This window comes from Pungitius pungitius, chromosome 9, assembly GCF_949316345.1.
Source record: "Pungitius pungitius chromosome 9, fPunPun2.1, whole genome shotgun sequence".
NCBI lineage: Eukaryota > Metazoa > Chordata > Actinopteri > Perciformes > Gasterosteidae > Pungitius > Pungitius pungitius.
In genome coordinates, this window is record NC_084908.1 from 17,528,717 (window position 1) to 17,554,167 (window position 25,451).

A 25,451-nucleotide genomic window follows, 5' to 3' on the forward strand; every position below is an offset into this window, starting at 1 on the left:
GGGAGGGTTTGTGCACGCACACAGATCTCATTGTGTGAGGACCACCATGTTCTTCACCCCCGAGACGCACATCTGACCATCGTGAGACGTCGTGTGGTCATCTTATCTCAGCGGACACGTCATCCTATTGGTACAGATGGAACAGACATAATCTAAAAAAAACTAATTGTGACATGACATTGCAGATTTCCCACCAATATTGTTACAACCACATGTTTTTTTTGTTGTTTCAATACAGCATTTTCAGATTTAGAAAACAGACCCACCAAAGGCCGCACCTCCACGCCTAAATCTGGATATTTTATTTTATTGTTCATTTGAATTTCATCCCAATAGTTATATCCGATGTCTTTGTGGTTATTTTGAGTTTCTCTTCGTTGTAGTTTATTCTACCTCCGTGGTCTTTTTCAGGAATCATGTCTTTCAACAGCCGCCACGGTGCAGTGCCTGCAGTTGTCTTGTTCATCAGAGGAGGGTGCCACCTCAATAACAAATGGACCTTTGCCAAAATGTAATTTACTCATTTGATTTGTTTAAAGCGTGTTTACCAAAAAAAGGCAGGTTGAGTCACAGATTAAAGTGACTCAACGTTCTCTCAGCAGCTCATCTTGTCTTCCTGCAACACCTTGTGATTTTTCAACAGGTCAAACCCTGGAGGTCATCCCCTCGGCCTCGTTAAACCTGAAGCGATCTGATCAGATGGCGCCGATCTGCGTGCGTCGTCCCGCCCGCCAGGAGGTGTGTCCAGTGCGCGCAGTTGGTGCTCTGTGGCCACTTCGGTGCCGCGGCGCGTGAGTACGGAACCCTGGCGAATTTGCGCTCTGGGATGCGTGGATATCTAGCCACACAAGAAGCTGCTGAGGTATTGTGAGAAGATTTTGGATATTACACGAGATTTTGGAGAATGACTGCTGGCCGCTTCGCCCGAGCGCAAAGGAAATGCACGGTGCGTTTATCCGTCTCCGTTTGGAGGGGCGCTGTGAAACGGCACCGGGGAGCGCGGCTTCCTGCACGGGGATAACGTAAGCAAACGTAGTGACCAGTAACCAAGAGGCCAAAGCCATGCGGAGAGCCGCAGCGGCGTGGCTGCTCGGCGCCGTCGCGCTGTCGCTGCTCCGCGCGCGCTCGTGCGCACAGGTGTTCAACCTGACGCTGTACATCAAGGAGGGTTTGCCCGCCGAGACCGTCGTCGGAGATCTGTCAGCGGGGCTGAGCGGGCCGAGCGGCGGCTTCTTCATCTCGGAGAGCAGGGACTCGTACGTGTTCCGAGACCTGGAGATAGACGCGGACACGGGGATCATCTCCACGGCCGCGGTGCTGGACAGGGAGAGCAGGGACAAATACGAGTTCGTGGCGGCCACTCTCGCGGGGGAGGTGATACGCGTGAACCTGCGGGTGGAAGACGTGAACGACCACTCTCCGCGGTTTCCCGCGGAGGCGGTTGACTTGGAGATCTCCGAACAGAGCCCCCCGGGGAGTCTGTTTCACCTCGAGGGCGCCAAAGACGAAGACGAGGCCGAGTTCGGCACGCGGGGATACAGGTTTATGGACCACGCGATGGGGGAGCTGTTCCGCCTGGAGTATCGCGGCGGATCCGAGGACCACCCGAGCCTGGATCTCGTCCTGACTGGCAGACTGGACAGAGAAACGCTGGATTTCTACCCGCTCGCCATCGAGGCCTTCGACGGGGGCGTGCCGGCCCGGACGGGGACCCTCCGGGTGAACGTCCGCGTCCTGGACGAGAACGACAACGCGCCCGTGTTCCGCCGCAGCGAATATCACGCCTCGCTGCCCGAGGGCGCCGCGGTGGCGTCGGCCGTGTGCCAGGTCACCGCCACGGACCTGGACCTGGGCGAGAACGGCCGAGTCACCTACGAGATCAACCGGCGGCAGAGTGACCCGGACGAGGTGTTCTCCATCGACGCAACCAGCGGGGTGGTGTACCTCAACAAGCCGCTCGACTACGAGACGCGGGCCTTCCACGAGCTGGTGGTCGGCGCCCGGGATCACGGGGCTCAGCCCGAGAGCAGCAGCGCGTTCGTGGGCGTCAGGGTGCTCAACGTCAACGACAACAGCCCCGCCGTCAGCGTGCTGTTCCTCAGCGAGAGCGGAGAGGCGGTGGTGTCCGAGGCCGCGGCCGTCGGGGACTACGTCGCCCGGATTTCGGTGTCGGACCCGGACTTCCAGGAGGAGGGGGAGGAGGAGGAGGGGAGGGTCACCGTCACGCTGGAGGACGACGACGGGAAGTTCAGTCTGACGCGGACGGACGATAACCTGTACGCGCTGTGCGTCAGCGCGCAGCTGGACCGGGAGGAGCGGGACCTGTTTGAGCTGAAGGTGCTGGCGTCGGACTCCGGCAGCCCGCCTCTGAGCAGCGAGACGGTGCTGCTTCTCAGGGTGACGGACGCCAACGATTGCCGCCCGGCGTTTGAGGAGGACGCGTACGTCATCCGCGTGCCCGAGGACGCGCCGCGGGGGAGCTCCCTCGTCCAGGTGCGCGCCCGGGACGCCGACGAAGGGGTCAACTCGGAGGTCAGGTACTCCATCCCCGTGTCCGAGGGGGACAGCCCGGTCAGCGTCGACCCGGAGTCCGGCTGGGTCACCACGGCGGCCGCCCTGGACCGAGAGGCGCGGGCGGAGGTTCGGTTCCTGGTGGTGGCGGCTGACGGAGGAGAACCGGCCCTGTCGTCCACGGCGACGGTGACCGTGCTGGTGGAGGACGTCAACGACAACGAGCCCGTGTTCCAGCAGCAGCTGTACAACGTGTCCATACCCGAGCACGTTGACGTCGGGAGCTGCTTCGTGCAAGTATGTCGGAGGATGGAGAGTGAGGAGCGTGCACGGAAAACGCGCTGAGATGTTGACCTCGCTTGACCTCACACACCTGTGCACCTTTTCCGGTTCTGGGGGGCCATTTTGAAGGCTGTGTTACAGCTGATCGGGTGGTCAAAATCACATTTTAATGATCAATGGTGTAATATTCTATGCTTGAAAACGCCCCACAACTGCATTCACTTCAATGGTATTGGGTTTAAAGGGTGAACATTTTAAAGCCAGAGACTGTAGAAAGTGGAGATACAGACAATAGAGCCTTTCAGTTATTTTCCAAGCAAACAGGCCAGATGATGAACAGGCCCTGCACCTCAGTGGTCATGAGATAACCAAGGGAGACATAGATCTTGTTTTTTATATACAGAAAGAATTACATTCATTAAACCGGAGTGGCGTCACTTCTCAAAGCTCTCAGCCACGTTTCATCCTGTCACGTTCAGGCCTAATAAAAAAAAACGGGTTAGGTCAGCTCAGACATTTGGAATGGAGGTGTCTGATCTTTTTTTTCAGTTTAACAATTATACATGGAGTACTTTGGTTTTTACAATGAGCTCTGTATTTCAGTGCAAAGCAGAGCGTTTTTAGTCCCCTGTGTGATCATTCAACATCTCGCTGTCTTTTTTTTTTTTTTTTTTTTTACACAACAGACAAGTGTGGCCTTCGGTCTGATGGCACAAAGACACCATTGTTTGTCCAAAACAAACAACACAACCAACGCACACACGTTGCAGTTCAGCACTGTGACTTTAATGACTGGTACCACTCATGCAGCCGGAACGATTCATTAACCAACAAGACTTTGCTGTAAACACAACAAACAGATTCACAAACAAAAAGACAAGTACATGCAGGTGCTTTTAATTTTGAATTAAGGCTCTAATGTACATGTTAAAGTTTGGTTTAAGCAAAAAATGTGTTTTAGAATTTCAAAATGAAGGCATTAACACGTGTTAATAAGAAGAGACATGAAGGTGAGAGCTGAGAATAAAAGCTACTAGGCCAGTTTCCTAATCAATTAAGATGTTGATACAGTTTCGGATGAACTATTTAGTCTGTGAAATCAAGAACGAATGACAGATGTTTGTCGCATCTTCCCAGAGACCACAGGGTGTGTTTTAATGGTTTCCTCGGTAGTCGTAAAACGACATAAAGTTGGTTGTCGCTGTTAAGTCAGGCCTGGACCCTTATCGGTAAAAGTCCCCCCCTGATCAGAGTTCATAATCTCTGTGATGATATCATCTTTATGGCTTGAAAGTCAGCGCCGTGAGCCTCGGCAGGGGAGACATGAAAGGATCTCCTTGGGACCCGAGGTGTGTCTCTTCGTTGCTGCTGCAGGGATACCCGTCTGATTCCGAGAATTTATGCTTTTATTACGTCGACCTTCACTGGCAGAACAAAGAGGTATTATTATTCCTGATTGCAGCCGAGGTTGAACCTTAACATTGACCGACGAATTCCCCTGCGGCACCTTGTTCACCAACAGATGCGTCTAACAATGCACGTAAAAAAACACTCCCCTTTGGCTGTGAAAATATTATTCATTATTTAATCATCGTACACTATAACAAATTGCTGTAAAATGACCAATACAGTATACACTCACCGGCCACTTTATTAGGTACACCTGACCAACTGCTCGTTAACACTTAATTTCTAAGCAGCCAATCACATGGCGGCAACTCAGTGCATTTAGGCATGTAGACATTGTCAAGACAATCTCCTGCAGTTCAAACCGAGCATCAGTATGGGGAAGAAAGGTGATTTGAGTGACTTTGAACGTGGCATGATTGTTGGTGCCAGAAGGGCTGGTCTGAGTATTTCAGAAACTGCTAATCTACTGGGATTATCACGCACAACCATCTCTAGGGTTTACAGAGAATGGTCCGAAAAAGAAAAAACATCCAGTGAGCGGCAGTTCTGTGGGCGGAAATGCCTTGTTGATGCCAGAGGTCAGAGGAGAATGGCCAGACTGGTTCGAGCTGATAGAAGGGCAACAGTGACTCAAATAACCACCCGTTACAACCAAGGTGGGCATAAGAGCATCTCTGAACGCACAGTACGTCGATCTTTGAGGCAGATGGGCTACAGCAGCAGAAGACCACACCGGGTGCCACTCCTTTCAGCTAAGAACAGGAAACTGAGGCTACAATTTGCACAAGCTCATCGAAATTGGACAATAGAAGATTGGAAAAACGTTGCCTGGTCTGATGGGTCTCGATTTCTGCTGCGACATTCGGATGGTAGGGTCAGAATTTGGCGTCTACAACATGAAAGCATGGATCCATCCTGCCTTGTATCAACGGTTCAGGCTGGTGGTGGTGGTGTCATGGTGTGGGGAATATTTTCTTGGCACTCTTTGGGCCCCTTGGTACCAATTGAGCATCGTTGCAACGCCACAGCCTACCTGAGTATTGTTGCTGACCATGTCCATCCCTTTATGACCACAATGTACCCAACTTCTGATGGCTACTTTCAGCAGGATAATGCGCCATGTCATAAAGCTGGAATCATCTCAGACTGTTTTCTTGAACATGACAATGAGTTCGCTGTACTCAAATGGCCTCCACAATCACCAGATCTCAATCCAATAGAGCATCTTTGGGATGTGGTGGAACGGGAGATTCGCATCATGGATGTGCAGCCGACAAATCTGAGGCAACTGTGTGATGCCATCATGTCAATATGGACCAAACTCCCTGAGGAATGCTTCCAGCACCTTGTTGAATCTATGCCACGAAGAATTGAGGCAGTTCTGAAGGCAAAAGGGGGTCCAACCCGTTACTAGCATGGGGTACCTAATAAAGTGGCCGGTGAGTGTAGAATACTGCAAAATATAGCAAGAGTTTTGAGTCTTGGAAAAAATATTTTTTTTACTGTCATACATATTCTACAGTACTGTAAAACATTTTACAGTTATGTTTATGTTGTTTCTATACAGCACTGTACTGTAACATTTCTTACAGTATTATGCTGTTGTAATTTAACGTATGTATGCTGTAGAATTACAGTAGAATGCAGGAAATGTAGCTGCTAGTAGTTTCCTGTAAATTAACGGGGGAAACTTGTCAACATAACCATTGAATGCAGTTACACTAAGATACTGTGTAACTGGAATACTTTTTTTGGGTTATACAGGATTCCCTCTTCTTGATGCACCTCGGATCCCACAGTCATCAGCTGTGATTTGTGATTTGTAAGTGTAACTTTCTTTTTTGGACTCCTTAGGTCGTGGCCACGGACGCAGACGGCCCAGAGTTCAGCGCGCTGCTCTACTCTCTGTCGGACGGCTTCGAGGCGCAGGACACACACCCGCTCTTCAGCATCCAGCCGCGCACCGGACAGCTGTGCGTCTCGCGGGACATCGACCGAGACTCGGGCCAGACGGCCCACGACGTCCTGATCCGCGCCGAAGATCCGGTGAGTGAGTGTGGACCCTCTGGGTTCAGGAGCCTCCCGGTCGATCACATCGTGGTGTAGACGTCGCTCGAACCAAAAACGCCCTCCTTTTATTTTTTGTCCCTTTCCGAAATGGCAGGGAGGCCTGAGCGCGCAGACCCACGTGCACGTGGAGGTGGAGGACCTGAACGACAACGCGCCGGTGTTTGACCCCGACGAGTACGCCGTGAGCATCAGCGGGCACGCGCAGCCCGGCACGGAGGTCCTCAACGTCATCGCCTCCGACAGAGACTCGGGCCGGTTCGGGCAGGTCACGTACCACGTGCTTCCTGGGGACATGTCCGGGATGTTCACACTGGATGAACAAACAGGTGCAGAGAAAAAAAACAAAAATCAAAGTAGAAAACATTTTAGTGTGTTTGTTGGTTTCTAAGATGTTGGGTTGCTGTTATAAAGTTTTTAAAAAGAGTGAAAATCAATGCAGCCGGACTTTCAAAAATACTTTTTTTTATTTCTGATAACATTGTTAAATGTTAAACAAATGTTATTGTTTTCGGGGATGTTTTATTTGAATTTGACTTGTCCCAAAGGTCCCCTCACTGGTCTTTAAGTAGCGGGTGTGCCTCATTGAGGGATCAACAGCTACTTACTTTGTGTGAGTCCTCATGATCGCAGGTGTCCCTGCTCAGCGGGGGGGCTGAAGCAGAAGGTCCGAAGCTTAATTATCCCCATGTGGCCCGAGAGTAACGGAAGACCGGCACTCGGCCACCACGTGCTACTTAAGAAAGTATTTTTAAACACGTAGTAGAACAAGAAAACTGTTTTCCGAAGACTGCATTTCCTCCAACGCGTGAATGTTTTTCCAAACTGAATTACTGTCTGAGCAGAAATGTTGGTTCTAGGGACGGGATTAAAAGGTGTGAAAAAAATGGGTCACATTCCCGATCCGTCATCACAGTGCAGCATGTTATAGATCTGTGTGTCTTAACTAGACCGTCCGAACTTACTGTGAAGTGTTTTCTGTTCTTTAACCTGTTTTTTTTTTTCATGCAACACGGTTTATGTGCAACCTACTTTTAAATCAAAAGAAGGTTTGATTTCAATGACTTCATCTAACCTTTCCCTCACTTATCAATCTGATGATTTTTTTTGCGTTCAAATTTTTTGTCCTAAAGTAGAAAGAATATTCTACAGAACCAGATCTTTTTGACTCCTTTTCGAAAAAAACCGACTGTCCGAGCTTCATGACTAACATATGTATATTTTTTTTCTGTCGCTGTAGGAACGCTCCTGCTGACCTCCACTCTGACCCACCTGGGTGCAGCCAGCGTGAAGCTCTCGATAACAGCTCAGGACGGCGAGGGCTTGAACTCGGTCCGGCCCGCGCAGGTCACCATCAACGTCTTACGCAGCGCTCAGGCTCCGGCTGTGTTCAAGAGGTCCCGCTACACCTTTACGGTGCCTGAAGACGCACCGCCGGGGACACCCGTGGGGATAGTGGAGGCCATAAATCCAGCAGGTGAGAGGCGGATGTGGCCACGTCCTCGATTTCAGGTCTGAGATCCGGAGGATGGCTGGATCAGCACCTCCGTGTTGTAGCTACGAAGCACTTGGATATTATTAATTGTTATTTTGTTGTTGTTCTTTTATTTTCTGAGGGGGAAAAAAACAGGAAATCCCATGTTTCTTTTAATTCCCGAAAAAAGTTGCTTTGCCTCGTAGTCCAAAAAAGGCAGGTAACGTCATTTGGAGAAAAAAAAAAACATTCATTTGTATGAAGAGGTTAAGAGAATTGTTACATTTATTCACCCAGTCCAGCTTAAAAAAGCATATTGAAACAGGGTCAACTAACTGAGGTAAAAGGCAGATTTCTCACAAACAGGAAGTTGAAGGTGTGCCGCCTTAAAGCAGGATTTGTCCTGCCAGATGATTGTGACAGACACAATTGAGTGATCATTGTCATTGTTTAAATCTCCTTCCAGACATGAAGAGGTCAGCAGTAAGGAGGGGGTTTAATCTTTAATCCTCCTAAACCACATGCACAGGGGATAAAGGCCCAAAAATAGTTTTATATACGTTGTATTGTTATTCTTAGAGGTCAAAGATAGCCTTTCACTTATATACTGTTTACACCTTAACTGGTGTTGCATTTGTTTTTAGTAAAAATAGGTTTGTAATAAAAGCAATAGTTTTGTTTATAGCAATAGTTAATTTGATATGTTTGAAGGAAATGGTGAATTTTGTATATCACACATAGAAATAAAAAAAAACGAGGAGATGAAGATGAGCCTGCATTGTGCATAATATTTGCTTTAACTTAAACTAAATGCACCAGGATTATCCCTTTACGGTCCACAGGTTGCTTGTCACTAACTCCACTTAGTCCCTGCAGTAGCTGAAGCACTGATCTGCACTAGACAGTCACTTAAGGTTGTCCAATCAATTAACAGATTAACGGAAACAACAGAATCGGGGGCCCTTAAGCTCTCTGTGTTTTTGTTCGTTAGTGTCGAAGCGCACCAAACCCTTGGAGGGGATTAATGAGACGTACTGTAACGACTTATGGCTGCTTACTGTGTTTATGCTGTGTCTGCATGTTGTTTACCTCGTACTGCATTGAAGTAGAAATGTATATATATTGCCTTTGATTAGAATTTATAAATGGCAGCTATAAGAACCTTTTTGCCAAAATAAATAATTAACAACCCAACTATGAGCGTCTGGCAGCAGAACCCAAAGAAAAGATTCCTATGAAAAGATATTTTTGTTTTGTAATGGGGACACTGGCTGAAATTGACAAACATTTCTAAAAAACTTTTTATGTATGTATGCAAACTACGTTTCTCTTGTCTTGTGTAGTCAGTCAATCTATTGAAATCCAAAGAGTTCTTTCATCCGAGACGATCGTGCGTGACGTGGGGAGACATTCTCGTCCCGGCGGTCCGTCGATTAAAAATCTTTTCCTCACAGACTCGGAATCGGCGACCTACCGGATCTCCTCCGGCGACCCCCTGGGTTTGTTCTCCGTGCACCCGAAGTCCGGCCTGATCAGCACCGCCGACCTCCTGGACCACGAGTCCCAGCCCTACGCCCTGCTGTTCCTGCAGTCCCACACCGACGCCTCGCCGGTTTACGGCACCGCGCAGGTCAACGTCACAGTCGCCGACGTCAACGACAACGCTCCGGTCTTCCCCAAAGCCGCCGACGCCGCCGCGGTGTCGCAGAACACCCGCCCGGGCACCGTGCTGTTCATCGCCCGCGCCCGGGACCGCGACAGCGGCGCCAACGGGAGGGTGCGGTATCGCCTGAGGGGCACCGCGAACGGCACGTTCGCCGTCGACCGCGACCTCGGGGCGGTTACGTTGGGCCGGAGTTTGCGGGCGGGTCCTCAGCAGGGGTTCAACCTGGAAATCGTGGCCAGCGACGGAGGGGAACCCTCCCTGAGCTCCACGCTGACCCTCGCGGTCGGCGTGGAGCCCGTCGCCGCCGCCGCCGCCGAGGAGGACAGCCTGGCCTTCGAGACGTTGGTCTACCAGGTGGAGATAGGCGAGGGCTACCGGAGGGACTCGAGGGTCATCCAGGTGAGGGCGCACAGCAGCCGGGGAGCTCACGCCTCGAACCCGGGCATCACCTACACCCTGGAGGCCGAGGCCGGATTCCCCCCGGCGCCGTTTCGGGTCCACCCCACCACCGGCTGGCTGTTCCTCTCCCGCAGCCTGGACTTTGAGACCCAACCCGAGTTCCGTTGCCGGGCGGAGGCCACGCTGGGGAACGCGACGGCCTCGGCCGCCGTGGTGGTGCTGGTGCTGGACGTCAACGACAACGCGCCGGCGTTCGGCAGCGAGGTCTACTACTTCACCGTGTCCGAGGGCTCGTCGCCTCAAGGCCTGGTGGGAGCGGTCCGGGCCGTGGATGAGGACTCTGGGAAAAACGCACAGCTGTCCTACATCCTGCTGACGGATGGAAAGTTCTTCCGCATCAACTCTAAAACAGGTGATAACTACAAGGGGACGTTTACTACGACGGCCAACGTGTTATAAAGTGGTTATAGCAACGTCATCACATATTATGCAGCATTATATGCTGTGTTATAATTAGCTGGTCACTCACTAATGCTTTTATAATTGATAATGCATTAATATGTGATTTATATGTTGCTCAGTGTTTTTCCAGAAGTTATCACAAATTCCAACATTCTGCTTCTCGTGTCGCCTCTCTGTGCCCGTCCAGGGGAGATCATCAACTGGGTGGCTTTGGACCGGGAGCAGCACAGCCAGCACAGCCTGAAGGTGATGGTCACAGACAACGGGCGCCCTCGCCTCAACGCCACCGCCGCCGTCCACATCCTGGTCACCGACATCAATGACAACGCGCCGCAGTTCACACACCTGCCGGCCAGCAAGGAGCTCCACGTCCAGGTAAGAGTCGTTTTATTAGGTTTTATTTTAGATTGTAGCACCATAAAGAATATTTCAGTATTCTTTTCAGAGTTTTATTCTGCGAAATATTACCTACGTAGTCGTCACCTTTTTCACAAAAACATCCTCAGAAGCAATTGTAGATGCTCATATTTGCTACTACACTTTTTGTCAATTTTGGGTTACAAATAAAATTGAAATGACATTTTTAACATATTTGTGCAATTTGGAATTTTTACCGCTTCTTGATTTCAGAAAACATTTTAAGCAGAAATTGCATTACGTTTCCCCTCAGAGTGTCACTTTTCACTCCTTCACATAAACAATAATCATCCGGGGGGGATCATTGTCATGTGACACGTGATAAATCTGATTTGATTCAATGTATTGCAGATATGGGCTGGTCTACCGGCGGGCTCCTTGGTGACAAACATGTTTGCCAAAGATTTGGATGCAGGAGAAAACGGAACCGTCACCTTCTCTTTGGTCACAGGTGAGCCGCGCGCATCACGCACCTCCGCCGGCGTCCTTCTTGCTCCGCCGGTTCCGCCGTCGTCACCCCCCCCCCCCCCCCCGCGTTTCTCTCAGCCGATTCACAGGTCGAGGGCCTCGGACCCTTTGAGGTCGACAGCGAAAGCGGAGACGTCCGAACGACGGCGCCGTTCACCCGGGCCTCCGGGTCTTTCTACGCTGTGAAAGTGACGGCCAGGGACGGCGGGGTCCCTCCTCGGGAGGACGCCGCGCTCATTCATGTCCAGGTACAGATGGTTTTTTTTTGGGCACGTAACATCAATAATGATCCACTTTATAAAAGAATAGTTCCTGCAACTTTGCCTCCTTTTCGTCTCTCGCCTGCAGGTGGATGGATCGGAGGCTCCGTCCGGCCACTCCGAGCACCGGACTGTGAGGCGTTTCACGGTGAGGGAGGACGCCGCGCCGGCCACCGCCATCGGCTCCGCCGCCGTCTCGTCCGCAGGGAGATTCCGCTACTCCATCTCCGAGGGCGACGGCAGCGTCCACTTCGGCATCGACGGCTCCTCGGGGGACATCTACGTCGACCAGCCGCTGGACTACGAGTCGGCCGCGCGGTACCGCCTCACGGTGCGAGCCGAGGGCGAGGGGCCCTCTGCCGGGGCCAACGCGTCCCTGCTGGTCGCCGTGATGGTGGAGGACGTCAACGACCACGCGCCCCGGTTTCCCGACGAGCTGGTGACCTTCGGCCTGAGGGAGGACGCCGCCGTCGGGTCGCTGGCGTTCGCGTTCCGCGCCGGGGACGCCGACGGGTCTTTTCCCAACAGCGCGCTGCGCTACTCGCTGACCTCGGACTCCGAGCTGGGCCTGTCTTCCTCGCGCTTCCCCTTCCGCGTGGACCCCGACACGGGGAGCCTGACCGTGACGGCGCCTTTAGACCGGGAGGCCGTCCCCGGCTTCGCCTTCACCGTCACGGCCACCGACCGGGCCGAGAGGACGGAGGAGCGCCGGCGCTCGTCGGTGACGGCTCAGGTGTTCCTGCTGGACGTCAACGACAACAGGCCGGTGCTCGTGTCCGTGGACACGGTCCAGGTGATGGAGGACGCGGAGGTGGGGAGTCTGCTGCATCGCTTCGTGTCCATAGACGGAGACCTCGGAGAAAACGGCGTCGCCTCCTACGTCGTCACGGCCGGGAACCAGAAAGGACTCTTCGCGTTAGAGGAGAAAACCGGTAGGGTTGCGATTTATTGTCGGACTGGGGGCCAATCAGCAGCAGGTTGATCCAGAGCAGTGATGGGTAAAAACGTTGATATTGAGGGACAGGTTCTTCATGCATATGCATAATGTTTCTTCATGTGACGTGCTTGTGAAGCCCGGGGAGTTTTTCCAGGGAAGATAAAGAGAAGTCCCTCGTGTCTCACCTCCCGCAGGCCTCTTGTTTCTGTCGTCCCCTCTCGACTACGAGACGGAACGCTTCCACCGCCTCACCGTCCGCGCGGTGGACCACGGCCTGCCCTCGCTCTCCTCCACCCAGACCCTGACGCTGGAGGTGGAGGACGTGAACGACCAGAGGCCCGTCTTCAGCGAGAGCGTCTACAACGCCAGTGTGGCGGAGAACAGGGACCCCGGGGAGCCCGTGATCCGGGTCTCCGCCACCGACGAAGACTCGGGTAATCATTTTCCGGTATTCATTGGTGGTAATCGTGCGCTTTTGAGGTACGATGGGCCGAAAACAATCACCGGATTAGTTCCCGTTAAGGGTAATAAGGAATAAAGTTTATCAACTGAAATAGCTTAAAGATCTGCATGCTTTGTTCCCAAAGTCTGAAAAACTTCAGCTCCTATTTATGGCCGAACAGAGGATGAGAGAGATAGAGATTTACATCAGCAATCAGAAAGAAAAAGTCAATGGTTCCTTAAAATCCAGAAATGAGCTGCAGTTTCTATCCAGCAGATGGCAGCACCGGCCTGAAGCCCAACGGCCTCAAACCACACACTCAATACGCATGAAGTCACTTTTTAAGCTCTGAAATATTTGGTGGTTCCCATCATTAATGAAGGATTTATTATTTCCCCCCCTTTTTTTCTGCTGGAATATTTAAAACACAAAAAGAGCAAAATTCTACTACATTTTTTTTTAAGGAGTAGAAGTTTTGTTTTGCTTTCTTTTAAAGGTTTCATTCCCTCCAGAGGAAACCAACCCCTGTGCCAATTATTCCCCCAGTTTGTGTTCCACGTGTTACACATTCACTTCCAACCCTGTGATCACATCCACACATCGGCCCCTATTTGTTTAAACTTAATTTGTTAAAAGCTCACGTGGGGAGGGGGGCAGCCTCGGCTCACCATGACGACGACGACGGCGGCGCGAGAGTCCTTTATTAAGCGGTTGAAGGGGCATGTGGCAGGAGGATCGGTACGGGAGGGGTTTTTGAATGTGAGAATTGTCCAAGAACAGCGAGCGCGCGGCTCTCTCCCCCCCCCCCCCGGGACATCGGAAAGGTTCCTCTCTCACGATGATTTCCATAATACAAGCCACCTGTGCCAATAGGCGCCGTGTTTTCATCTGTCTCCTCAAATTGCCTCGTCTGGCAGCTCGGGCCCGCTCTCCCACACGTCTTATTTGATTATAATTTCTGCTGCTCCCCCTCCCCCCTCCCCCGCCAACGCTCCCCAAAAGATGGCCATTGTTTTGTGCCCCCCCTGTATCTAGTTTCCATGTGTTGAAGTCAGTCAGAGGAGAAGTGCAATATCAACGAGTGTGACAGCTCAACTGTGTGTTACTGAGGATTTCACTTTGTTTTTTTGCATAGTTTCAGATGTTCTGAGTTTTTTTTTTTTTTTTAAGAATAGCTGCGTTGTCCTCTGGGTCAACGTTGTGTCAAAATACAGCCCGCGTCTTAAAAGAGCTGATATCAAATATCATTCGAAGGGTTTGAAAGCTGCGTGAACAAAAGAGGTTCTTTGGCATTCATGAAGGGTCAGAAAACACAATTTTGAGACAAAATCAAAAACAGAGTTTCTAATTAAATGGGAGTGAATCACTGGCACTGATGTTGGTTTACTTAAATTACCATAAAAAAAACACACATTTTCTTACTTAGCTCCAGAAAAAAAAACAGTTTTCAGAGAATCTTTTCCTAGATTTAGAAAGTGATTGCACTGAAAAGTGACCTCAGTGAGGAGCGGAAAGCCTTAACAGCTACATGGCATGCAGGTATTTTCTTGTTTTCTGATGGAAAACACACACACATGGCTCTGTAGCAGCGGGTAGAAAATGTTGAACTTCACCACCACAGTTTGACTAGTGCATCAAAGGACTCGCAGATTAAGGTTTTCCTCATCTGTCCCCTTTTTTAAAGGTGATTGTGGGATTTATTAAAGCTCGTGGTTCTGTTTTCCCTGCGGCTGTCGGAGGATGAAGAAGCCGTGGAAACATGAACCGAACTAATGAGGTGCTCAACTCTACCTCAGGACGGATGATATGGAGAGAAAACACGGCTGTAGTATTATTGAGTTTTACAGAAAAAGAATAATCGAACTGATGGGATTATTGACTCCTTTGAGATCTTCACATGACTTTGTTATTTCTAATCCCAGAACGATAACTGAAAGTGTGCTTTAAATTAGCAGAACTTCATGTCAAATATATACAGTTTGAAAAATGAGATGAGCAGATCTTTTTTTTGGGGGGGGGGGGGGGGGGTCTTTGACTATTAAAGGTTGATTGGGCTTTTGGGAAATTTCCCCCCAAAAAGCCCAACGCGTGTCTGGTGTTTGTCACAGGAGAACGTTTGTTAACACGTGGGGGCCCGCAGGGGGGGGGGGTCGATCCGACCCGACATGCCAAGCGTGGCAACCTTTATTTATTTATTTTAGTCTATTTTCCACACGAGTGAATGAAACGAGATTGTGTCCTTTCCCGCAGAGGAGAACGCCGTGGTGTGGTACAGCCTGCTGCCCGGCGCCGGATACGAGCGCTTCAGCATCGACCCTCACAGCGGCCTGATCGCCACCGCCTCCCGCCTGGACCGCGAGCAGCAGCATCACTACACCCTCCGAGGTAAAAAAAAAAAAACCTTTGAGTTCCTGCAAGTTTTAACAATTTAACAACCGGGTGCAGGATTGAAAAGAAGCTGAAAACCCAAAGCCTGTTATTCTAAGAGTTATAAAAAAATACTCCCCACAAGAAAATGTAAAAGCTGCTCTATAAAGCAGCTTTTCTCTCATTCTCCTTGTTCTCGCGGCCCCGACGCGCTTCACGGCCAAAGTCACAAAGAAGTCAGTCTTTTTTTTTTTGCAAGACGGCAACGTAATTCCGCAGATTGATTAATGTCGGGGAAACCGTTTTAATAGGCCGAGGTACAGTGTATCTGACCTCCGTTCCAACTGTTTGCTTTCACTCTCCGATGGGCGGCTGTTACGTCAGCGCTACGCTACTCAGCCGCAACTACTTTCAGATGTTTCATCGTAATGTTTGTACAGTCAGCGTAATATCCCATAAGAAACATAAGATGTTTTTGTTTTTGTTTTTTAAAGAAACACAAATTATTTTCAGCACGTATAAAAACGCCGTATGAAACTACTGATCAGAGCAGAACCACCATTTTCAAATGACCGTTTGAAATCCGATCACATGGTATGAACTTCCTTTTTGATCGCTGTGTCTGCAGTGCAGGCTCGCGACAGCGGCGCGCGGCCCCTGTCCGCCGCCGCCACGGTGCTCTGCTCCGTGCTGGATGACAACGACAACCCTCCGGAGTTCACGCAGCCCTCCTTCCAGATCAGCCTGCCGGAGAACCTCCCCCCCGGGTCGGAGGTGCACACGGCGCGCGCCTCCGACCCGGACCACGGCGAGAACGGAACCATACGCTACTCCATCTCAGGTGAGGAGGGGAGCCGCCGTGTGATCATGGCTGACATTTCTATTGGTAATACATTTGTTCTGTAAAAAAAAAAAAAGATTAAAAAAACAATGAACAATTCTACTCAGTCAATTGTCTGTGCAATGAGGCCTTATCAGCAACATTTCAGGTGGTTTTTGCTTAATTGACTGTTTAACAACCCGTGGGAATGTCTGACCACAACAAGATGCAACAAGTAAAGTCAAGATCTCGGTGCTCAAAGTTAAATGGTTAGAAATACAGCAGGAACATGCTCCCATTTCTGTCTTCAGGAGAGGACCACGGAGGTCGCTTCGCCATCAACAGCCGCACGGGGGCCGTCAGCACCACTCGGGTCCTGGACCGCGAGGACGTGCAGAATCACACACTCGCCATACGGGCCTGTGACTACGGCGCCGCGCCGCTCTGCTCCTCCACCCGACTCCAGCTGCTGCTGCTGGACCAGAACGACAACTTCCCCACCTTCCGCCGCAAGAGCTACCACGCCTCCGTCAGCGAGGGGCTCCCCGCGGGGGCCGAGGTCCTGCGCGTCGACGCCTTCGATCCCGACGAGGGGTCCAACGGGGACCTGACCTACTCTCTGGCGGAGGACAGCAGCCAGGGGGCCTTCTCGGTGGACGCTCTCACGGGCGTGATCCGCACCACCAGGCCTCTGGACAGGGAGGCCGTCGCGCAGTACACCCTGAGGGCCGTGGCGACCGACGGCTGCTCCCGGGGGCCCCTGAGCTCCGCGGCGTCGCTCACCGTCCAGGTGGAGGACGCCAACGACAACGCGCCGGTGTGCGAGCGGAGCCCCGTCAACGCGTGGGTCTCCGCGAGGACTCCGCCCAACCAGATAGTCGCCGCGGTGACGGCGACAGACGGGGACCGGGGCGACAACGGGACGGTGCAGTACGCGCTGTCCGACGAGGAAAACCTGTTCGACATCAACGGCGAGTCGGGAGAGATTTCCCTGAGGAGACGAGTGAGGGCGGGGTTCTCCGGTCGGAGCCTGCAGGTCGTGGTTTCGGACAAAGGGCGACCCGCTTTGACCTCCACCTGCCTGGTGTTCATCCATCTGAAGGGAGAACACGAAGGGCTGCAGTTCGCGGACAAAGTGTACAACGCCACCATCCAGGAGAACAGTCGAGCCGGTGGGTTACTCCCCCCCCCCCCCCCTCTCTTTTCCTTTCCGTCTCAATTGGCACCAGTTGGAAAAACCTCAATTCACTGTTTGTTTTTCAAGGGGCTTGGATCGCGAAAGTGGAGGCCAGTGACCAAACCAACGTCAGGCAGAGGATCACCTACACCATCTTTAGCGGCAATGAGAACCACGTTTTCTCCATCAACCGCCACACGGGTAAAGCGAAAACAAAAGCATTGGTTCTGTTGCTTTTTTGCACTCTGGCCGTTATGGTCACATGTGGGATTCTCGTTATATGGCCTTCTTTCATCCACTGGGTTCTGCTAATGGCACACCTCTTTTTTTCACTCATCCATTAAATTTTTCACAAAGCATCCGGAATATTCCAGTATTTGTCATCGTCATTTATGTTGTTTATGTGTTTATAAGGCGCTTCTCATGAACCCATTTTGGGCTCTTTTCATTGTTTCTGTGTTTCTTTTCAAAATGTCCTTTAAGCTTATCTGATTCATCTGCTTTTTTTATATACAAGTTTATCCTTCAAGAGTTATGAGTGTTGTTCTTCTTTTGGAGAACAGTGGGTACAATGGGTCATTCTCGTGACCGGTTTGTACAGTTTTTGGTATACGGTGAAATGCTGTGACGCAGGTGAGATCCGTGTGCAGAAGGATAACTCTCTGGACTACGAGGCGAGTCCGCGGATCCAACTGGTGGTGCTGGCTGACAACGGACTGCAGACGGCTCACTGCAGGGTCTCCGTCGCCTTGCTGGATACAAACGACAACGCGCCGGTGTTTGAACACAGCAACTACAGAACAGCCGTGTGGGAGGGGCAAGTGCACAACACCTACATCACGCAGGTAGACGCTGCGAATGTTTGTATTGCTTTGAAATGGGAAAAGGCCGCGTCGGCGGTGTCGCGTATCCGGCTGCGATCGACGCTGATAATACTCCGTCCCCCTGGCGCGTTTTTTCCGCAGGTTTTCGCTTCTGACGCCGACGACGGGATGAACGGGCAGATCGAGTACTCCATCGTGTCCGGTAACCCCAACCGGGCGTTCGTCCTGGACTCCGTTCGTGGGATTCTTGCCACCAGAGTCTTGCTGGACCGAGAGATCACCCCCTCATACAAGTACGCCCAACCTCATTTATGAATGCGTTTGGAAGCATTTCTGGAACGTGTGATAGTGGAGAACAAAGTAGATTCAACAGACAATTGTCGAAACCCTTGTGCAACCTGTAGTTGTCGAGTGCTGATCAGATATTTGTAAATGGGTGAAAATAAATAATCTTGCGTTGCAAATTTAAGGAAATGGGCCCTGCACCAGATACAGCCATTTCGTTCTTCATACGTTCATTCCAGCCCGGCATGATACAATGGTCATTTGTTTACCGCCTTCCTATCCCAGGCTGGTTCTGCGGGCAACAGATAGGGGGAACCCTCCTCTCAGCAGCACCACCACCCTCAGGGTCCAAGTGGTGGATGTCAACGACAACAGCCCCGCCGTCCCCCCCATGGAGCCTGTTGTCATAGCAGAGAGTAAGACCTGTCCCCCCCCCCGCCGCTCTCCGACTGCTCGCAGTGCCAAACGCTCACACGTGAGCACCGTCTCTGATCTTTATCCGTTCGTGGACTTATTTCCACGTCCATCCTCAGATCTCCCGGCGGGTTACAAGGTCACCCAGGTGACGGCGAATGACGTGGACCTGAGCTCAACCATCACCTACAGCTTCCCAGACAACAGCAGCACCGACTTTCCCTTCGCTATTGACCCATATACCGGCGTGGTCACTCTGACCCAAGCCCTGGACCACGAGGCGCGGGCAGAGTACACGTTGACGGTGTGGGCGTCTGATTCCCTCCACCGGACCACCGGGGAGGTCAAAGTTGAAGTGCTTGACGTCAATGACAACGCGCCGGTCTTCACCGAGGTCTCCTACCAGGTACAGATGAAAAAAGGTGTATAAATGCATTTTCTACTGTGAGATTCAGAATTCAGAATTGAAGAAGAGGTCACAATTGTAGTTTTTGCTCCAGCTTTCCATTTTTTTCTTTTTTCTCATGTGGAAAAAGTGCGGATTTGACGCCTTGTTTGTTCTCTCTTCAAGGTGGAATTGTCGGAGTTGGTCTCGGAGGACACGTTGGTTTTGTCAGTGTCGGCCACCGACAGCGACTCTGGACTCAACGGGAAGATCAGCTACAGGCTGCTTTCATCTCCTTCACAGGGCTTTTACATCGTGCCAGACAATGGTAGGGCTTCACTGACGGAGAAGCTCTGGTATAAACGTGTCATTGACCGCAGAGCCTCACTGTATGTAGAGGGTATTTATACATAGAAAACCTGGAGCGATAAAACATCCAAGATGTATTGCAGTTCTTCTGTAAAACGCATTACCCCCGAGCTTTACAAGTTTTATGACTTATGACTGTCTGGTGGTCTCATATTTCATATTCGTCACTCTTATTCTCTCCTTTAAAGATTTCTGGCATAGGGGCAGACGCCAAGAAAAGGGCACACACACACAGAGAGAGAGAGAGAGATTCTGCCTTATTCGGAGCAGCACACGCCGTATCAGCGGTTACTGAGAGTTGTCATTCTGCCAGAAGCACTATATTCCTCCAGTGTTTATATTCCCGTGGTCCTAAATGTGAGAGTGAGCTCCTTGGACAGGGGGGAAGAGGGAAGCAGCCGAAAAGGCAATTAGAAAACGCTGAGGTAAAGTGCTTCAGAGGAGCCATGCCTATCTCCCTTTTTAAACTGTCTAAACCCAAGAAAGAAGACGAATCGAGCACAGCTGAAATGGAACCTCCTCACTCATGGCCAGTCTTGTTCCAATCAAATGGGATTTATGGGATTCAGTCGTGTTAAACTCCAAAGTTTAATATCAAAGAAATGCTTTTGCCCAAGAGCGCGCATGGAAAAGGGAAAACTACATTAATTTTGACTCAAGCTCTCTAGATCCAGAACTTCAATATGGTGCTTTTGTAGTTCAGTGCCTCTTTTTTTTTCCCCAAACCCATTTGTCTCACAGACAGTGAATGGTGCTGCTTCATTGTAGAGCCTCAGAATTAATAAAGTCACCATGTAGAAAAGTTTGAGGGGCAATGAAGTGAAATAATAAATTGAACGGACAAACAACTTGTCATCCAAGATGAGCATTTGCTGTTGCTTTCTGCAAATGGAAATCATTAAAGCATAATTTCACAACAAGTTATGTTGTCGCAGTGCTTAATGAAAAGTTTAGACAATTTAGAATATTTTTATTCAAACAGACATGTTTCATAGTTTTTCTGAAAAGAAACAAGCCAGAAACAATGAGTGTATTTCTGTCTGTAAATCAATCAAAGATATTTTTACATTGGTGAGAGCAGATTTATGCAATATAATCATAATATAAACAGTGACATTCACACTGCCATCAGATCCTGTGTTAGTGAGGCTTCATAAAACGATCTGCTCACTAACACACGGTTTGTTTTCTAGGGTCTGTTTTTACCAATAAGCCCTTGAAGGCCATCACCAACGGCAACCTGATCCATCTTCTGGTGGAGGCCAGAGACGAAGGCGAACCGATGCAGTCTGCTGTCACCGCCGTAGACGTGCTGATTGTGGACACCAACGACCACGCGCCACTGTTCCACCAGGACATCTACACGCTCACCGTCCCAGAGGACACGCCCACGGACACCACCCTGCTGACGCTGTCTGCGGAGGACCGGGACTGGAGCCCTGAAAACACCCACTTGGACTACGGCATCATCGGCGGAAATGAGGAGAGGCGATTTTGTCTGGAAGTCAAAATGGTTCAGGTTGAGAATCAGATGAAAAATGTAGGAAAACTGGTCCTATGCAACCCTCTGGACCGCGAGACCACGGAAAGCTACGCGCTGGCGGTGAGCGTGTCCGACCGGGGAACGCCTCCGCTGAGCAGCTCCGCTGTTGTCACGGTTGCTGTGACGGACTGCAACGACAACGCCCCCGTCTTTTCCAGCACGGGGTACCATGCTCAAGTGAGTGAAAACAGCCGCGTAGGTGTCCGACTGGTCCAGGTCAGCGCTCGGGACGCGGACTCGGGAACCAATGGCCTGTTGCGGTACGACATTGTCTCAGGGAACGGCAAAGGTCACCTTAAGCTCAACCGTCAATCCGGCCTCCTGGCGGTCAACCACTCGCTCGACTACGAGGAAGACCCCAAGTACACCCTCACCATCCGAGCATCTGATGGTGTCGAATCCTCCGAACAACGTAAAGTGGCTTTCACAGTGGTCTTCATCACAGTGTTGGATGAAAACGACAACACTCCGTACTTCACGTTTCCCACTGTTAACTGTTCCGTGCCGGAGAACCTCCCGGCGTTTACCCACACCTGTTCGGTCCACGCCATCGACAATGACTCTGGCCTCTACGGCCAGCTCTCCTACTCCATTGTGTCCTCCTGCTTCACGGACTACGGCAGCCCAGAGAAGAAGGAGGGCTTCGCCATCGACCCCTTGACCGGCGACATTCACACCAGGCAGACCTTTGATTACGAACGCGAGAGTGAGTACTGCCTCGTCGTGGAGGCCAGGGACAAGGGCGACAAAGCGGCTACGCTGAGAGTGATGGTGTCCATCACAGGAGTGGACGAGTTCAGTCCCGTCTTCACCCAGAAGCAGTACAATTTCCGCCTGAGCGAAAACACCGGGCCTGGAGAGATAGTCGGTCACGTCATGGCAATGGACCACGACGGAGGGGTGGACGGGCTGGTGGAGTACGCCCTCGTGAGGTCATCGCCTTTTTTCTCAATAAACAAAACCATTGGCGCCATTTTCGTGTCAGGTCCTGTGTACCGCAGAAGAGGCAGTCAGGCCAGCGAGGACGTGGTGCAGCTGGTTGTGTCGGCAGGTAGTCCCAGGTCGGCCTCCAGGACCACCGCCTGCCTGGTTTTGATCGATATCTCCAGCTCAGCAGAAGCCCTCACCGGGGCGCCTCTCGATGCGCACTTTCTCAGTTTGAGTGTCTCACTCATCGCGTTCCTCCTCACCCTTCTCGTTTTCGTGGGCTTGCTTCTCAAGTACAAGATCAAGGAGGCGGCAATCAAAAAGGCCGCCGCGATCGCCGCCAACCTGGACCACGGGACGGGCTCGTCCGCAGGAGCCGGTGGCCAAAGTCCAATCTCTCTGCAGGAGATGAAACCCCCCGGCGTCGCGGCGGCCGAGTCGGACGGGCCGAACCCGCACAGCCCGTCGGACTCGAGCGGCCGAGGATCGGCGGAAGGGGAGACGGCTGAGGACCAGGAGATCAAGTGGATCAATCGGTACCCCTGCCGCGATAGAGACGAATCCGCGCCAGGCAGCCAGGTCGGAGAGCTCGCAGACTCCGCCCTGCCTCGGGACAATATCTCCTGCCACTCGATCGACGCCGGATCGGAGCGCGTGTCCTCCGTGGAGAAGCGTTTGGTCTCGGCGATGGCCAGCATGGAGAGTCTCCACAATTTCAAAGAGGAGGGTGGAGGCGAGGGGCTTCTCCCCGCCGTACTCAGGGTGAGGGACTTGGAGGAGAACATGAGGACGAACGGGTACGCTCCCCTCTCGGAAGCCCACGCCTCCGCGGATTCCCTCTCTTCGCTGTTGTGTCTCGAGGAGCAGGCGCACGGGAGCTACAGCTGGGACTACATCTTGGACTGGGAGCCACGCTTCCAGCCCCTGGCCTCGGTTTTCACCGACCTCGGGATGCTCCCCGACGAGGAGCTCCAGGGCGGCCGCGAGGAGCTGGCGGCGGAGGCGAGCTGTCTCATGTACCCGCCGCCCCTCATAACGGGCGTAGCTCACCCGGGCATTAGGACCGTACATCCAAGGAAGCCGGGGCGCATGCCGAGCCTGAGGAGGAAGCCCTCTTACCCCAAATATGCGTATGCCCCCTTAGGCAGGAACACAGGACTTACCCCTTCAGCCATGACGCCCACTTTCTCCCCGTCACTGTCTTCTCTCACCGGTAGGACCCCCAGTGCCTCGCCGGTTGTCTCTGACACCGGGGTGGGGGGCATCAGACTCGACTCAGGACCACTCACTGCCAGCCTGTTAGAGGCAGAGATCCAAGTATAGACACAAACTCTTTTTAATATTTAATCTGCCGTCTTCATTTAATATTTTAAAAAGGCTTCAATGGACACAATTAAAGTTTGAGAAATACATTATTGACAACTTTTGTATGGTTTCAGACTAATGGTGTTATGGGTTTAAGTCTTACAAGGGACTACAGGCAAAGTGGTAGTCAGTTAATTGATCACTATAAGATTGAGGTTGATTTTATAACTTATTTTTTATAACCGGAAATTCAGTTTTGCATTATGTTTTTATAATGCAGCACTTTGGATAACAGCAGTTCGAATCAGCAATTTATTATTGAATATTTTATTGTAAACATTGCAGTTGCTTGCAGCTTCAAATGGAAACCTTTTACGGTTGGTTTGACTTCAATGAGCAAAGAAAGGCAATGTTGTATTTTAAAAGGAACTTTTTTGCCTCCCTGTTCTTTAATATATTTTGCCAATAAATCACCACTGAAATTGCTTGTTGAAAATAACTTTATTTTAGAATTATTTTCCTTTAATTTAGAACCGTTTTTCATTTTCGTGATGTACTGTATTTTTCAGAGAGACAGTCAGACAAAAGAAGAAAATGATGAAGGTTTCTCTACTGATTAATCCACAACGTATTAAATCAGATGGGTTTCATTTTCCTGTCTCTGGTCAGCATGATAGCAGATTCTCACAAACCATTTCCACATTCTGGCTGTTTTTACTTTTGCTTTTGTCATGAACAGAAATTGGCAGTGCCCTTTATGATAATTACATTGTGTAACTGTAGAATTCAGATAGCATTTTAATAAACAGCACTCTATGTACAATTTCCAGATTAGTGCATGTATGTGTTCTTTTTATTTACTGTGCATTCAATTTACTAGAGTAAATAATTTGAAATTTTCTTAACTTTGGGAAGGATTCAAATGTATTTTAGCCACAAAGACCCATGACGGATAAAATACTTTTATGTATCATAGAATCATACTTGCTGCTTGTGATGTGCCTTTTTCCCTCATGGCTACGCTTTGAAAGCATTCATAATACATTCCACGTAATAAAAGCGGGGAATGCCATTTTTATTTCACTTTATGAACAGTGAGGTTTTCCTTTGAAAAAATGCTTCAAAGTTCTAAAAACATTTCCACATGGAGGAGAAAATCACTTGACAGTGAACTCTAGTTTTGAATATTCTTTCATCATCATGCTTGAGTGAAATAGGATTCTTTTTTCACTCAGATTTACTACTTTTTTTTAGTAATTGAACACTTTTCCTTTATATTAATAAATCATTGCAGCTTATTGGAACATGAACTCCTACGTGCATTATCAGCTCTCTTCACCAACTCTATCCAGTATTTTGGCCCATTTTGTTTATGAGTCTTCCCACTGGTAAGATGTTTTTTTTTCTTCTTTTTTTTTATTGCTTGTGACAGTGATTGAAATATCTAAGAATTTTGTCTCTTTGAGAAAAGTAAAGAAATATGTAGTGGTTCAACTTGGCTCCACTTGGTCTGGTCTTAATCCAAATGGGCCGGCCTCTGGGAACGTCTGAGCTGAGGAGCTAAATTCTTATCAGATAGTTCCATGAAAAAATAATAAACAGCCGGGGCCCCTGAACCACGCCGGCCAAATGCGTGCTGCGTGTAGTCGCTGATCGGCGCGTAATTATTTATTGACTCAGCTCAGGGCCTCCTCCGCCCTCCGCCCCCCCCACCCCCCCTCAGCGCGTTTGGACGAGCTCTGCGCTCTTTTTGTATTCAATGATTTCAGCGGGTCCTCGGAAGCCGTCTTTCGCCGCATCGGGTGATCTGGCAAAACAAGCTTATTTGTCGCGGCACGCCGCTCGGGCCGGTCCCCCGCAAGCGCTCAGTGGGCTGTATACTGCCGCTCTGAGAGGGGTCAGGAGGTCGCAAGTACTCAAAGAGTCCGCAGTCTTAAAGAGGCTGAGATGTTTTTGGTTCTGCAGAGGCGCTTTTTTCATGAACGTTACATACTTGAGATTATTATGAGTTTACTAGCAGATTAACCCGCAGGGAGTACTGTGGCAAAGTAGCACTACATGTTCGTGGTGCACGTACAGAACTCGTTATTTATACTTTGTATACGTTGGTTTGCTTTGGTTTCACATCTTGAGTGTGACCATTGCCTAGTTTTGAATATTCTTTCATCATCATGCTTGAGTGAAATATGATTCTTTTTTCACTCAGATTTACTAGGAACTAAAAATACTTACGTATGTGA

At 50.4% G+C, this 25,451-nt stretch overlaps 1 protein-coding gene across 1 annotated transcript; it reads left to right on the forward strand.

The window, feature by feature from the left end:
- Positions 1-769: 769 nt before the first annotated feature.
- On the forward strand, positions 770-24,497 carry dchs2 (dachsous cadherin-related 2). The gene is made up of 20 exons (XM_037472586.2): positions 770-2,808; positions 6,058-6,249; positions 6,368-6,599; positions 7,511-7,747; positions 9,199-10,221; positions 10,459-10,646; positions 11,040-11,139; positions 11,235-11,404; positions 11,505-12,348; positions 12,548-12,787; positions 15,046-15,180; positions 15,791-16,003; positions 16,294-17,154; positions 17,247-17,360; positions 17,793-18,004; positions 18,125-18,276; positions 18,554-18,684; positions 18,802-19,088; positions 19,254-19,395; positions 20,630-24,497. The coding sequence occupies exons 1-20, from the start codon at positions 1,063-1,065 to the stop codon at positions 23,227-23,229; spliced, it is 9,819 nt and encodes a 3,272-aa protein (XP_037328483.2). The 5' UTR covers positions 770-1,062; the 3' UTR covers positions 23,230-24,497.
- The last annotated feature ends 954 nt before the right edge of the window (positions 24,498-25,451 follow it).